General features: G+C 41.7%; 1 protein-coding gene across 5 annotated transcripts in view; it reads right to left on the bottom strand.

Moving 5' to 3' along the window:
* The window catches only part of TSNARE1 (t-SNARE domain containing 1), a 472184-nt gene that overhangs the window by 221334 nt on the left and 234365 nt on the right, over positions 1-16485 (bottom strand). For 4 of the 5 annotated variants that reach the window (XM_032688083.1, XM_032688100.1, XM_032688091.1 and 1 more), the window contains one exon: positions 555-722. In XM_032688083.1, coding sequence (XP_032543974.1) covers positions 555-722 — 168 coding nt within the window. The remainder of the gene's footprint in view (positions 1-554; positions 723-16485) is intronic. The other variant, XM_032688116.1, reaches the window with a different exon arrangement.

Raw genomic sequence — 16485 nt, 5'->3', positions numbered from 1 at the left:
CTTTTTGTTCTTTTTATTTCACATTTTTACAGCACCTTGGAAAAAAAAAAAAGGGGGAATAAAAATAGTATGTCTTCTTTTAACTACATCAAGAACGTCCAAATACTTTGATACAGCAAAATATTTGAAATAATTTGAAAAGGTTAACAAGTTATTTCCTTTTTTCTACCTATTATTCTCTCTCATGGTAAAGCTGAATATTTTCTATCTGTGACAAATTCCAGTTTCAAGTTCGTGTGCACCAAGAAAAGTTGATTTGCTGCAGAATCCAGCTTAAACTCCCTCACTACAGACTCTGCCATGGGAGACTCACTGAAAAGAACCCAATCATTAGCCCATGAACATCAATTAATTCCTGTAATTTCCACCACTAGTCATATGGATTTCTAACTATTCCTTCTGTCACCCATTTCCATTTTTAGAAGCACTTGATAATCTCTCCCATTTTTAGTGACGCTGCACTGGCAGCAATGGAAATCAGCATTTCCTTCAGGAACAGCACAGGGAATCTGCAATTCCTGCTCACAAATCCGTGATGGGAGAAGGTCACTGACCTCAATCTGCTGAATGGCCTCTTCCCGCTGCCGAATGGCCTCCAGATCCTCCTCCGTGATTTCCGAGAGCAAGGCTTGGTCCTGGCTCTGGTTCTGCCACGTGGCATCTCCCCCATTAAAGATCTTCTCGTCATCAGGTAGGTCAGAGAAGGGGGTCTTGGGGCTCTGCTGAGATGGGAGAATGGAAAGAAAGAAAAGGAAGTGTAAATGTCAACCAGTTTTACCCAGTCTTAGTGTGGGAAAGGAAAATATTAATATATAATAGACGGCAAAAAGGTGAAGCGGAGAGAAGTAAGTTCCATGAGAGGAAGCATTTCAAGTCTCAGAAGAAATGTTAGGATCTGAAGTCAAATCTCCTGAGCTACTTTGGAGCCCCAGCAACCAGCTTCAATTTTCCAACACTTCTGACAGAACAAAACCTTAACGTGCATCTAAAAAAGGACACATTTACCTCATCGTATTTTCCTGCAAATTCTTCTGGAATTAATCACTTTCTCAGGTACACAGAAAGCCTAAAAATTTGTCTTGAAGACTTTATGAACCAACTTCCAATGTTCAAAATAACAAGGGATCCAATCTTGTCCATTTACGAGATAAACAAAACAGCTCATAAAGGGGAAATCATCACAGGATGATTTCTCAGAGTCATCAGCTTGAGCAACTCACAGGTTCTGGTGTTCACTCTATAGAGTAGACCTGATTTTCCTGACACATCAGATCCTAGATGTGGATCTCAGAACTTCAGTAATAAGTGTTGAAAAACAACTCTTCTCATTCCCGTTTGGGAATCCCACATTCCTTCTGGCATCACCTTGATTCTGATCATCCTTGCTCCTCCTCAGACCTTTTAAGAGTCTCTCAAGCAAGAATGCCCACATAGAATCACAGAACTGATTGGAAGAATTGGGTTGGAAGGCACCTTAAAGCTCATCCAGTTCCAACCCCTGACATGGGTAGGGACACCTTCCACTAGACCAGTTGCTCCAAGCCCCATCCAGCCTGGCCTTGAACACTTTCAGGGATGGGACACCAACAACTTCACTGGGAAAACTGTTCCAATGCCTCACCACCCTCTGAGTAATTAGATTCTTTCTAATATCTAATCTAAATCACTTTTATTTTAAAATCATACCCCCAATGTCCTATCACTATCTGCCCACGTAATGTCACTCTCCCTCTTTTTTTAAAAGCCCCCAACTTATTTCTAAGCCCTCAGATACCAATTTTCTAGGTAGACAGATGTTCATACTACCTTTGAAAGCTGCATTTATAGTCAGATCCAGATTTTACGATGCTCAAGATCCAGTTGAATCTGCACTGCAGGAGGGGGTAAAGGTTTAACAAGGTCTTCTCCTCTCTGCCTTTAGCTTCTGTGCCTATGTTAGGTTCAGTCTAGACTGGACTAAGACAATGAAATGACACAAGGTTGGTTTGCAGGCTGAGCTCAACTTCTAAGTTAATGGCACTGAAGGCTCCAACCCTCCAACTTCATGAGTATTCCACTTTAACAGTGCCCATGATCCTCTCACGTGGTCTTGAGCTGAGCTTTGACTCCTAACAAAAAGTTACAGTACAAAAGCAAAACAAGTGCTTCTGATGCTCTGAAGCTGAAAGAAGAAATGACCACAGCACATCCTTGACCTGAATGTCCCCGAAATCTCTGAAAGCCACAGGAGAAAGCAAGTACAAGTACTCAGGGGGATGTTCAGTTCTACGTGAAGCACAAAAACTGGGGCTTTTCAACAAATTGTGCCTGAAAAATAAAGGTCTTTGCTGTCTTGCTGTGGATAAATCTTCAAAAATACGAATTGCCCCGAATTCCCACAGAGTGAACAGGAAGTGAGGCCATAGGGCAGCTCACTGGAAGGACACGGGGCTGGAGAACTGGAAGGAGTGGGAGGACTTGAGTGGAAATTGCAGTGGAAACAATGCAAAGTCATCACTGCAAGAATGATAAACCCGACCAAGTCTGCATGAGGGAAGCAGGGAAATGAGGGAAGCAGAGAAATGAGGGGGAAAAAGTCACTTATAAGGTATTTTACTTCTGGTTTTTTTGCTCAGAGATCTGCCTTGCAGGAACTGTGGAGGAGGCACTGAGAGAATGAGTAATATTTAACACATATAGACTCTGTGGCTGGCTAAACTTTGAAGAATATCAGGCATCTGTAAATTCTTATTTAATTCTCTAACTCTTCTTTAATTCTTTCAAAAGTGTACAATTTCTGTATTTAGAAAACCAAAGAATTTTTGTATTTGCCTAAACTTAGTCTTTATCTTACTAAGTTAATTATTATTATTATCACCATACCTAGTTGGAGACAAGGATAATAACACAATGTGGTGAAGGGAGAGGGGTGGTGGAAGAAGTAGAGGGAAATAAAAAACTCAACAATAACCAGTCAAGTCTCATTCAAAATATGAACAGATGAAAATCTCTGACATTATTGTCTTACTCTTTCACCTTCTGCTTCCCAGAGATCTGTTATCTACTGAGAAAGGGTGCGTTACAGGAAGATAATCATCATTTAAAATTAGGTTAAAATTCATTTACACTTTAAAAGACATATTTTAATGGGATCAAGATACTCTGGGGGTGTTTTATTCACTAATTATTACGTGTCTTGGACACTAACTTCTCTGGTAGAGTGTTTCAGTGCCAAAACCATGTATTAATGGACTCCAGAAAAAAAATCCCTGGGGTATTCTAATGCTTCATTCATAGTGACAGAGGTGTCCTCTCATCTTCACCAGTGGGTTAACTAAGACAAGTAGAGGCAGCTCTGCAGCACGTCGCCAAGGAGGCTGGAAGAGCCCAAGTTTCTGACCTCTGAAAATGCAGAAAAAGTGCTCTAATGAAATTTGTCTAGTCTGGTTGCAGCAAGGACACTGCACCACGGACCTAAATGCACAGGAACGGACATTTAAAACCATGTTTTGCTATGCAAAACAAATTTCAGTGGAAGATAAAAAATTTACAAGTGTTCAAACGTCAAATGTTCTGATGTAGGAGCACAGGAATAACAGGAGAGCCAGAAATACAGCAAAGAACTCTTAAAATTAATTATATTAGTCCATGGAATAGCACAGTTGTATCACAAATGTCCTTCATCTTGGCCTGTGTCAGCTCTCTTACTCATCCTCACTAGCTGGTCCTGGTATCTGTAAATAACATGTCCCCCCTCCAAATTATTCAGAGGTTGCAAGAGATGCTGCTCCGTGATCTCCTACAAAAAGCAGCTATCCCTGTGTTTAAATAGGTAATGGTCTAGACAAAGATCTTTTCCTCTAAATAAAGGAGTGACCTAAGTAAATTTCAGAGCTGCTGAAGACAATGACATGAGTTTGTCTCCTTAACATCTTCCCAAAATATCCAACAACGGCTGCTGAATAAGTAAAGCAGTAAACAACAGGATGAAGGCGGGGCTGATATTTCCTTCCAGACATCAAAATGGCTCCATAATAATATTAAATACAGTCACCATGACCTGCTTTCAGGGTCTGTGTGCTGTGTTAACGAATTAAAAATGATTTTGTGTTGCCCATGGTACAGAGCCCCTCGTTTCTGTGATAAAGTGAACGAATCCTAGATTTGAAAGTGTGAAGAAATCTAATCACTTCTAATACTTCTGACTAAAAGCTGCACATAGTTTGGCTTATCAGTGGTCTTCATTCCCTTCTGAGTTATGTTCATTGCCATGTCTGACAAAACACTTTATTTATAGCAACGAAAGATCTGATGGAGGGTACTCACTGAGCCTCCACAGATAAAGTTCCCTTTGACAATGCACTGGAAGGGGCCATAATTCCCTGCACAGGCATTTCCACATTAAATTTGATTTAGTGTCAAATTTTATGCCCTGTGAATCTCTGTGCAATTTTCTGTTGGATTTCCTTTCATAAATTGTTAATTGGATGTGTTTGAAGTTGTTCTTTTGTTGAAATTTGCCTGTGGCAGATCTTTGCCAAGATGTATCTATAAACCGAGCCCCGCCTGTGAAAAAAATGATAGGGGAGAAAAAAGTTGAGTATATCTGATACATTCAGTAGTTCTTTTAAAATTAAATCCTCAGGACTGAGGGTCATACTATGCTGTTGTTCATCATATCTGAAAAATTATGCGCAGGCACAACATTTTTCCTGCTGGATAAAATCTTTCCACGAGGATAAAATCGTTGCTGCTTACAACTACATTTTTTTAATCAGATTTATTCTACCAATGGGGAGATTCTGTATGCAGTTGCTGATAGGAAAAAAAGACAAAAAATAAGAAAGAAAAAGAGGTTTTATCTGGAAGGTGACAACTTCTGCCAGGGTCTGCACTTTACCAGCAGTAAATGTTTGCATCAGAAGTTGCTTGTCTGAGACCCCTCCAAAAATAATCCCCTTCCAACCCTCTTCCTGCCTCTCTCCCTGTTTCTGTCTTAGGAGGGACATGACATCACAAATTTTCCAACCCTTGTCACATAAAGTTACCAAGCAGGGGATTGCAATGACCTCTCTTCTAGCTCCCATATGGTTGTTATTCCACCCAGAAGCAGAAATCCAATTGGAACTCCACTAATATAACACCCACCAGCCTTCAAAGGTCATCTTCAGAGAGTCACAGGATCTCCTGTTGCAGAATGAGTGTCCTGGTGCCCCCTCAGCCCTGTAGCTCCCATTTACATCTCTAATGATGCTTTTTCTGATTGCCTGTTACAAGATTGTTCCCTTATCAGGAATTCAGGGCATGAAATGTTGAGAAATGAGAAATGGCTCTTAGTACCAGTGAAATGTTTAGTGATTCCAAAAGAAAATTTCTTTTCCAATCCTCATGAAAACCTGAAGATATAGAGAAAAATTATACAACAGAGAGAAACAGAGAGACAAACACACTCCCTCCAGCTCAGGTTAGTACAAGACAGGTAATAAAGGTGAGAAATAAGATGGGCCTCTCACAGTGTCTCCAAAAAGAACTGTAAGAATTTATGGAAATAATCCAGATTTATTGAAACTGGAATTACAGACTCTGTTCACCAGGTGAATGACACAGCACAGAGAGAGGAGAATGAACGGCTGAGGAAGACACAAACTTCTACTTTCAACCTCAGCATGAAGGCAGTTGAGAAGGAGACTTGATTAAGCCTGAAATCAGACAACATGATCCCATTTCTACACCATTTCCTTCCACTCCAAATTCAACCAGGAGTTGTGCCCCAGAGAGGAGGGTTTAATTTCTGACTGTGTGTGAAAACATGGGAAGAGGACACTAACACAGGTGTCTTAGGAGAGATGTGACAGAGCTGTTGGCACTGTCAAAGTGGGAAAGGAGAGCAAGAGGCTGGAGAGGAGCTCTGTGGAAAAGGGACCCGGGGGTCCTGGTCGATGGCAAGGTAAATTTGAGTCAGCAGTCTCCTAACTGGACTGAAAAACTAATTCCAGAGAATAAGAAGGAACACAAGTTTCTTTTTTTCCTGACTCCTACTCCATCCACATGGTCATTTCAAGCAGTTGCAACATCACTTGGCTATCAGACCCTGGAGACTGCCTTTGATATTCACAGTTCACAAATTCCTTGTTACTTCCAAGTTTATAAGAGCACAGGTATAAGTAGCCCCACTTGTCTAAGCTAATTTTGCAATCCAGACTGCAGGTTGTTCCAAGGAAATCTGCAACCATGAAAATAGGGTATTTTAGAGCTCTTCTATGACTCAGGGAGTAAAGCAGGGAAGGTTGCTCTATCTTCTCCTATCTCCAGAAGCTTTCTGCACCTCTAGCAGGGATATGGGCAGCTCCAGTAGCAATCAACACACCTCCCACAGCTCCTGCAAACCATCACATCTCCTTGGGTAACATTTTGGCTCCAGCTTTCAAACAAAATGCAAATGCGGAGATGTTTATCTCTTGCTTTATAGTACATATAGACATATAAACAGCCAGGCAACACTTTATGAGGGTATCCTATTCTCCCCAGCATCCAGGCTTGGAGATTCACGTTTTATTGCCTGTAGAATAATGAGGCTGGAGTGTGTGCATTAAAGATCAATAAAACACTGTACATGGAGGAGCAGGGTGCAGAACACGGCTGGAGTTACTCTGCCTGACACATTTTTAATCTCGGGTTGGCACTCCAAGCTGTCTGGGACAAAGCTGGCACAGAGCAGCCAGTTTGGCCTGACTACCCACAAAATACAGCCAGGTTAAGACGACAGATAAATCGGATTAGATGATCTTTCCCAAACCATCCTTTCAAAACAACTAACCTTGCAGGCTCAATGAGATTTAAAGCTGCATCATGCCAAGCAAAAGCCCAAAGCAATTACAGGTAGAAAGGCCTCAGGCAGGCGCAGAACAAGCAGCCTGGGACTTCTAAATCTTTTAGAGGAGTGAAATAGTGATATTACAACTTTGCATTATCTTTCACACAGAAGATCACAGCAATGATTGGTAATCTGAGTTCTGTTGTCTTAGGAGAGGAGCTTCCCACAATGACTGGGAAAGAAATGAATCACAGGGAATCACAAATTAACCAATGCCTGCTCTTCCCTTTCACTCAAAAATGATTGAATTTAAAACTACCATAAGAAGAACAACTTTAAAGTGGGATATGCTGGATCCTTCCTGCATCACTGACCCAGGCAAACATGGAAATGCATTCAGCATTTTCTTCAACTTATGCAAATTTGATTACTCTGCTCCAATGTAGCATGAGAAAAACCAGGATGGGGAAATTAGCACGAAGGGAGGGGTTGAAGTGCATTTTTGTTTAAATTAGCTAGGATCCCTCATGTGTTTCTGTCTTTGCTCTTGATCAAGGTGTTTATTTTTGAATGACATGAACGTGAAATTGAGCAAGAAATTCACCATTTCTACCATTTTCCTACTACAGGATCTGCAAGAAATTACTAATTTGAGGGAAAATGTAGTGACAGAAACTATTTTGCTAGTTCTCTTTGCAGCATTTTTAAATTTAATCCTTCAGGTCTCTGCAGTCACGAGGACTAAGAAAATCTATTCAGCTTCCTGGAACTGGAAGAGACTCAGTTACAGAGTCCCCAGTTCATACCTCCTACCGTTTTCTTCTTCTTTAATTTTCCTTCAAGACTTTATTACTTCACCAAATTCATTCTGAGCAATCCTGACCTCATCACCCAGGGCTGCTTGAGTTCAGAGTCGATCTTACTGTACTCAGGGAGAGAGAATTAAATGACCTGTCTGTGGTAGATGAAGAAAAAAGAAAATAAGCCAGGGGCCTGAGGTTTAGCTCTCTGATAACAGATGTGCTTTCAAGAAGCACAGCATATTTCCACCCCACGGTGAAGACCAAATTTAGAAGGAATGCCCTCCCTACCAGGCCTAGATGGTGGGGCTGACACTCATAATTTGTTCATGGAGATCATCAACTTTTAGGTCAAACTTCAGTTGATCCTGAGGGCTGTATTTTGCCATGTATTTTCACCCTGAATTACTGAAGGAAGATAGAGCTTTCCCTGTTCCTATTTCCATCCTTCTCCTTCTTTTCCTCTTGGTTTGGAAACATTATCTACCATGCAAATAGATGATCCCATGGTGATGTGAGTGAAGCAAAAGAGCACCAGTGAAGTGAGGTATAAATTTCCCCTCTCTGTAATCTGACAACCTTTTCTTTTCAAATCCGTTTCACTGAATGACTTCAGCCTGATTCCACATGGCTACACCCACCCTTCCCAAAGCCAGCTGCCTGGCTATCACTCTCTTCAGGTGACATCTCCACACATGCAGAGCAAGTGGATAAACATTCCTTTAAGATTGTCAGGAAGGAGAGCGTTCACTGGTGTTTTTACAGCATTCCTAAAGCTGTTCCTGCCCTTTCCTGGCTGTCTGTGTGATATGCTCATAATTCTCTGTCTCTGCACAGCTCTGCTGCTGGCACCACGTTTTGGCTGGTGATGCTGTCTGGGATCTGTGCTGTGCATTGTCCCTGGATCCTGATGAGAGGCAGAACCCTCCCCTGCTCAGCTCCCTCTCTGAACAGCTGAAGCCCCAGCATTTGTGCCAATGGACCGTGCTTGACAGAGCTCACAGACACACCAAGGCTGTCTAGAAAGGCCCGTGTTGTCTCTGCCTCCCACCATATGTGCTGCACAGCTGCCTAGCAGGTTCCTGCTAGAAAGGCAAACGAGGGAGAATGAGTCACTGGTTCACCCTTTAACACCCACCTAGTACCAAAAAAAAGTGAGATGTCCTTTTTCTCTGTTCACATCGAGTCAAGAGCCAAATTCAGCTTGATTTCCTGCAGCAGAGACAACCCCTAGCACGGGCATAGTGCCATTCTGGAGCAGTGGAAAAGTCGGAAGATGCTGGAAATAAAAAGTATGTCTTTTTCTTTCAAGGAAAAGACTGCTTTTGTATTTTGTGTTTTGCCTTTGAAGTACTCAATCATTTTTTTTAGAAACATGGCTGATTCCCACAAAACTTCATCAATATCAATCTTATCATCTTTTTTCGTTCCTGGCCTTTGGTAGGGTTTCAGTGGACAGCTCAGCGTGCAAGGAAATGTTCAGAGCCTGAGACTGAGGAACACTCTCATTTAGTGACTCTCTATAAAGTATCTGTCCATTTTACAGTCCCAGCACCGTCTGCATTCAGAATGTTTCAGTTATTGCCCAAAAGTCTGATCCCAAATTAAGACAAAAATCAGAGGCATGTTGTCACCACCCATCTGGAAGATGGTGGTGGATGGTCAGTTGATGACAACAGGGATGAGGAGACAAGACAAGGTTCCTGCCTCTTCGTGAGAGTGGGGTCCACCATTATAGGAGAGGAGAAAAGTGGGAGCTGAGCTTTGAGTGGCAGGATGGGACAACACCCGGTCATCCCACTACAACTTTTGGCACCATCCACAAAAGAGTCTCATTACAAATAATCATATAATCACAGAATGGTTTGAGTTGGAAGGCACCTTAAAAATCATCTCATTCCAACCCCCCTGCCATGGGCAGGGACACTTTCCACTTGACCAGGTTGCTCGGAGCCCCATCCAACATGGCCTTGAACACTTCCAGGGATGGGGCAGCCACAGCTTCTCTGGGCAACCTGTGCCAGGGCCTCACCACCAATAAATACATTTAATTATATTAAATAATTTATTCCTAACATTTAATCTAGACCTTCCCTCCTTCAGCTTAAAGACATTTCCCCTTGTTCTGTCACTCCATGCCCTTGTCCAAAGTCCCTTTTCAGCTCTCTTGGAGCCCCTTTAGGCACTGGAAGATGCTAGAAGGTCTCACCAGAGCCTTCTCCAGGATGAACAGCCCCAGCTCTCCCAGCCTGTCTCCAGAGTAGGGGTCTTCCAGCCCTGTGATCAACTTAGTGGCCTTCTCTGGACTCATTCCTGCACATCACTGTCCTTGTGTTGAAGCCCCAGAGCTGGATGCAGCACTGCAGGCAGGGTCTCACAAGGGCAGAGTTGAGGGAGAGTTGGGAATACTGTACAGAGAAAACCCCAAGATGCTGCAGCACAGGTCTGATTAGATCTACACTGGGATAACAGCAATCCCTCTGCAGGAAAACACAACCTATTTTCACCTGCAGGCTGTTCTCAGCAGACTCCTGTTATCCACCAGATTTCAACATAAGGCACTGGGACATAAATGATCTGTATCCTGTCACAAGGGATGTTCAGCCCTTTGGTCCGGTTCACAGCAATTTCATTTTCAGCACCAACTCAGAACAAAAAGCAGGTTACCACAGGCTGGTAACACGATGTGATGGATGTGTGCGTGTCCAAAGAAGGGCAACGGAGCTGGGGAAGGGTCTGGAGCACAAGTTGGATGAGGAGCAGCTGAGGGAGCTGGGGGGGCTCAGCCTGGAGAAAAGGAGGCTCAGGGGAGACCTTCTTGCTCTCTACAACCACCTGAAAGAAGGTTGTAGCCAGGTGTGGTTCGGTCTTTTCTCCCAGGTAACAAGTGATAGGACAAGATGAAACGGCCCCAAGTTGCACCAGGGGAGGTTTAGATTGGATATCAAGAAAAATTTCTTCACTGAAATAGAGGTCAGGCATTGAAACAGACTGCCCAGGGAAGTGTTGGAAATGTTCTAAAACTGTGTAGATATGGTGCTTGGAGATGTGGTTTAGTGGTGGAATTGGCAGTGCTGGGTTAACAGCCAACTTGATGATTTCAAATGTCTTTTCCAGCCTTAATGATTCTATGATTCTATGAAAAGTTCATGGGTCTTTAATGCCATTTAAATCCTTTTTCCTTTTTTTTTTCTAATTTACCTGTGATTTCACTACAATAAAGCCTATTGATCCATCCCTGACTGCAGGCAGCAGCTTGTTAGGTTTTACACTAATACTATACACAAACCCTTAATTGTTTTTCATCAGGACATTTTCGGTTTTAATTAGAAAACAAATATAGGTAATAAAAATGGTAAAAGGATACAAAATGACAGATGCCTGCAGTGAAACAGGAGACGTCAATTCAATCAAAATGAAAGCATTGAAAATCTTATTAGGGCTATCTATCAGCACTGCTGTACAACTGTCATGGATCAGGGAAATGGTCTGTGGTAACCTCTGGGAAACTCATTCACAAGGACCAGAAGCATTTAAAGGGCTTGTCCTGCCCAGTGGCTGTTCCTCCTACCTGTCCTAGACATGTCCTGTCCCCTCCAGGCAGAAGGAGGTGATTGTTCTTTCTCCTGACAAGTGACAATCCCCCTTAACTTAGTCTAATCTCCCAACCTGTAAACAACCTTAAAATATAAGTTCAACTGAAGGGAATTAAACGTTTGCTCTGATTTCTGTGTGCTGTGACAGCAAGGACTGACATGGATCAGAGGACATTGGAAATATTTAACAACTAGTCAACTTTATTTAGAGGTTGTGAGCTTCAATCTCAAGAAAAATGAAGAGTGACAACTAGAATTTCAAGTCAAATCAAGTCAGGATATTTACTGGTTTAAAGAAAAACACAAAAACAGCAGAAAGAAAATTATGTTCTTCCCCAAGAGTAGTGATACAGTTATTACAGATCTAGGCAATGTCTCCAGGAAGAGAAACTAAAGATATTAGGGAAACTTAGGCACAGATGTGTATTTGATACCTAACTGCTTGCAAAGTGAAATAACGAAAACAGAAAGTGTAAACGTTGCTACAGGGAACAAAATCTTGCTCCTGAGCTCATTTGTCCAGGGAGAACGAAATAGGAAGAATTTGGCAGTTTGCTAATTCATCCTGCATGAGTTCTTTATAGGGTAAGATGAAGTGAATCTAACCTTCCAAAGGGTGACAAGAAATAGGAATTGCCAGGGAGGAAAGCAGTGCAGAGCAGTTTTATTACCCTCATGTGCTCCGTGCTGTCTCTGTGATATACGTTCACAGGGATGTTCACCTCTCCTCAACTTAGGCATTCGGTCCCACCCCCCACTCCATTAACATACAGGCTCCGTGAAGGCTTTCATGAGGATGGAAGAGCTCCCTAAAATGTTTCCAGAGTAAAACATTCAGGGAAAGGATTAAGATAAAAAAAACGCTGGAAGGTTTTCAGCTCAGCGCCTCCGGAACGTGACATGTAACAAAATTGCCCATAATCTGTGCATTTTTCCACTTAATATCAGGACAATGTCTTAACTGTGTCAGAAGCAGGAGAGGCCACAGATAAACATTCAGATAATTCCTACCACGGATTTTTATAGCACTATTATTATTATTTATTTTACTTCTGTTTTAACTGTGCTATTGACTTTCCAAACTGATGGGGCATTACCCATGCACACAACTGTTCTTTATTAGTTTTAGCATTTAACCTACATGTTCCTTTCCTACCATCAGGCCATTCTGGCTTCTATCATTTAACTTCGTGAATAATTCACCTGGTCTTCATTTGTATTTTCACCTTGAAAGTATTTATAGACTGCAATCATGTCTCTATTGATACTTTCTTCAAGACTATTTAATTTAGCTCCCTCATTTTCTCATCTGATGTTTATAGACTATATACCTCATGTTATTTTACTTACCCTGTTCGTGTTCTTTTTTATTCTCTCTGTATATACCAATATCCTTCCCAAGCTGTAAACTCCAAGACTTCATTGCTTGTGCCATAAAAATATATTTCTGTTGGAAACTTTCACCCAAACACAGGAGAAATTTTGTCACGTGTTAGGGTCTACTCTGAAAACTGCTGTGTGGGGCTTTGATTGGTTGACTTGTTGCATCCAGATAATTTTCCTATTTGATTGAGTCTCAAAGGACTGAAATCAGATCATTTTCCACTCCTACAGTAATAAAGAAGTAATGAACTTATTCTGAAAGGCTTGGACACACTCACTGAATTAAAATCATATTTCATTCCCTGAAATAGAACTTTGTTTCCAAACACACATTGGAAGAGGATTCTCTTTGTGGAAAGATGACAGTTTTTTGTTATTCCTGGTTTGCACCCCAAGCTGTGCATGCAGTGGTGCATAGTATTTTCTAGGATATAACCTCCTCTCTGCCCAAGGAGCCACGAATTCTGCAGGGAGAAAGGGGTCACAGCAAACCACAGGAAGGGTGACTGCTGGGAATTTATCTCCTTCTGCTTCCTCTCTACTCAAAACAGCAAGGAGAGCTTCTCCAGCAGGTAATTCAACCCAATAAAGTTATGCCCTTCATTTATTTTTTGCCTTTTCTCCACTGCATTTCTAAGGAGCTTTAAACTGCCAGTAGAGCCAAGGAGCTCTATTCTGTTAACAGAGTTCCCCAAAGTCAGCTGCCAGTTTGTCCCAGCAGATATCAAGTGTTGTTCAGAGAAAGAGGGATAAATTAGGCAGATACTGGCTCAGGACTGCTGGTATTGACACGTAAGTGGGATCTCTCTTAACACCCATGTGAGATGTTTGCACAGTAGATATCTTCGTTTGGATTGATCAGCCAAGTTGAACTGCCAGAAATCCACCTCTCCAAGCTTTACATACCCGCAGTGGAAGCACTGACCTCCAAGTTGCTTATTAAGACTCCCGTTATAATCAATGGAGCCGTGGTCAATAAAGCCAATGGAGATAAGAGCCCTGTTCTGCAGATTAAAAAGATTGACAGTTACTTAACACGAGATTGTGTTGTAGACTAGAAAGAGAGCCTTGAATGTCAGGCTCAGAAGTAGAGACCTACACTACTCACGCCCAGGTGTGGCCAAGGGAGACTATGGAAAAAAAGGTACAACCAACAAAAATAATACAAAAAAACCCATCAACCCCCCCCCAGACTATTTTTTTTCCCCCCCAGAGAACATTTATCCTACTTAGCTCAGCTGAGTACACTAAGATGTGTTTATTTCTCTCAACTACCTGTAGAAAGAGTTTTGTTGCCTTCAGACACAGAAATCTACACTTGGAATAACTAACAGAAGTTACCTTGGCATGCATGGTTTGAGTTCCCACTTAATTTTATCAGGCACTGGATGAGGACAATGAGGCAAGACCAGAAGCTGACTCCTGGATTCCTTCTTCATGGAGAAATCCTGTTTCTCCCCACATGGCACATGCAAGACTAGCAAACGTTTGCAGTTCTCTGGTCAGTGTAATAAGTGACAAAAACACCTCTTTATTACTGATGTGCAGATTCTTTATTGATGTTTCACATGGGATGACCTTCTGTCTCATCATACAGAAGGCAGAAGCACGTGAAATGCTGAATTTCTTTTGACAAGCTTCCTTCAGCCGATGAGATCTGGGGAGGCAACCAGCAACTCCCTCACACACCAGGTCTTTAATAGACTTAATAACTGCACAAGAATATGAAGTGATCTAAGCTATATATCCACACTGTATGAGATCACACTGCATCAAAACTTTGATAGATGCCTCTGCTGTTTGCTCATCCTTAAGGAGCAATGACCTGAACATTAGCATGTCTAGTAAATTGTTCTAATGTGTGGTGAAAGGGGACTAATGGATACAGTAATTGATTGTTTGATGGATAGCTGGGGAGCCCTTTGATTATGAGTTTTTGCTACGGTCCAAGACATTTTCATTCTCCAGTTAACCCAGAGCTGATTGCTTGCATGAATTATCTCCTTCTCTGACTGCAAATATCAGTCACTTAATAAATATTTCATTAGAAACAAACCAGTGGTGGGGAGAGAGGAGAAAGCAGATGCTCAGTGCTGTGCCTTTTGAAGATGTTACAGAGTCTACAGTCTACAGAACAGATGTGGAGATTATCCATGAAATGTGCTCGGGTCAGACAAGAGGCCTTTGCTTCTCCAGGATTTGGAAGAAGCAAAAAGAAGCCTGAAGGTCAATTTAAATCAGTCAAGGGAGGCCCCATATGGACCAAGAAGGATGTACTGAAGCCACTGTGCAAACCTTGTTTTCCTCACAAATCCCACCTTCCTCTCTCCCAAGCTCCAGGCTGAGCTTTCATGTCACAAGGAGGGACCCTGACCAAGAAATAGAATATCAGCAGGAAAGCACTTACAATTCCTGGGATTTAGTCGCCGGTGGTTGAATTTTGATCCTAGTGAAGGTTATGGCAAAACTTTTATGAATATTAATAGGGTTTTTTTGATCCTTTATCTTCCCACGATGACTCTTCAAAAGTTACTTCCACCTTTATTTAGCTTTATGATATTTAATTATTCAGTGGCTCCTGTACTGAACCTCTTTGTCTCATTTAACCTGGCTACTTTTCAGCATGACACTGTATTTTTTGAGTTAGGAAGGATGCTACTCTTCTCTCCTAAAGGACAGTGTGGAAACCAGGCAGAAACAGACTTTTTCTCACCATTAAAACTCCAAAATTTTCAAATGTTCAAAGTTTCAAATACAAAGAACAATATTTGCTGAGAACACTTTGCACTTCCACAGGCTGAAAGGGGGTGAGGAACTTAACAAACTAAGTTTGATTTACAAATAGTTTTCTACAACATGGGGTCACTACACCAGCAAATCCCAATTTGCCTCAGCACCACACACTTAATATGCTGAAAACTGCTGCAGTTTTTAAATCCTCTTTCATTGAAAAATTGTTGATGAGCAAAATACATAATGTTCCCTATTACCCTCCACCTTGTGTACGTCCCCTGGGCATTGAGACACTCTTATCTTGTTTTCCTAGCTGCTCCTCAGGCATATTTATATTGTTAGTCTCACAATAGGTACCATTATGTCAATAAGCAGAATTTAAATATTAATCCTTATGGTTATGGGCAGAAATGTAAGTGATCATATCACAAGCTATAAAAGGGCTACCTGTCACAATGAAATGGCTTCAGTGCTGTTTGCTCTCAATTCTTTGTCAAGAACTCAACAGAGGGGAATGTCATGAAGAAAATATGGGGGGAAATGAGAGTCAGTAACAGAGGAAGAGGGACAAGCAACCAAATGAGAGCAGGGACCAGCAGGAGTGAATGGAGAACACAAAAGATGCTCAGAAAAGGGGAGAATAGGACAAAGAGTAAAAAAAAACATGGAAGTGCACTGAAAGGAAGCCAAAGACAGATCCAGGTTGCTTCCAAAATGCACAGATCTCTCACTCAGGTATGACAAGATAGGGCCCTCTGAAGATCTTCCCCATATGGACTGAAGCCCTCAGTAGTGCTGATATATTTCAGAAGGGAGGATGGGAGAAGGAGGCAGAGAATCTTTTCAAATCCATCCACTATGGAAGCCTGTGCATTGCTGTTGTTGCTCCTTCATTGCCATACACAAAGCAAGTACTGGGGAGCAGGAAATCCTATTTAGAGACAAAAATCTCTTCTCTTGGAAAAGTGTTTGCTACTAATTTCTGAAAGTAAACCAACATTCTTCCCGCATTCTGGAAAAGGAACTTTCTTGCCACAGGGAACTTCTAATAATAGAGATAAAAATGGTTAAAGAAAAGGCATCGGGAAAAAACTCTTTTTTGAGATAAATACTAAACTCTGTACTTATCTGAGATTAAACTGAGTGAAGAAATTTTCCATCCCAAACTGGAAGGTGACTG

The sequence above is a fragment of the Chiroxiphia lanceolata genome, chromosome 1, assembly GCF_009829145.1.
Source record: "Chiroxiphia lanceolata isolate bChiLan1 chromosome 1, bChiLan1.pri, whole genome shotgun sequence".
Taxonomy (NCBI): Eukaryota; Metazoa; Chordata; class Aves; order Passeriformes; family Pipridae; genus Chiroxiphia; species Chiroxiphia lanceolata.
The sequence above is the reverse complement of the archived record's forward strand: the minus strand, read 5'-3'. Positions and strand labels throughout refer to the sequence as shown.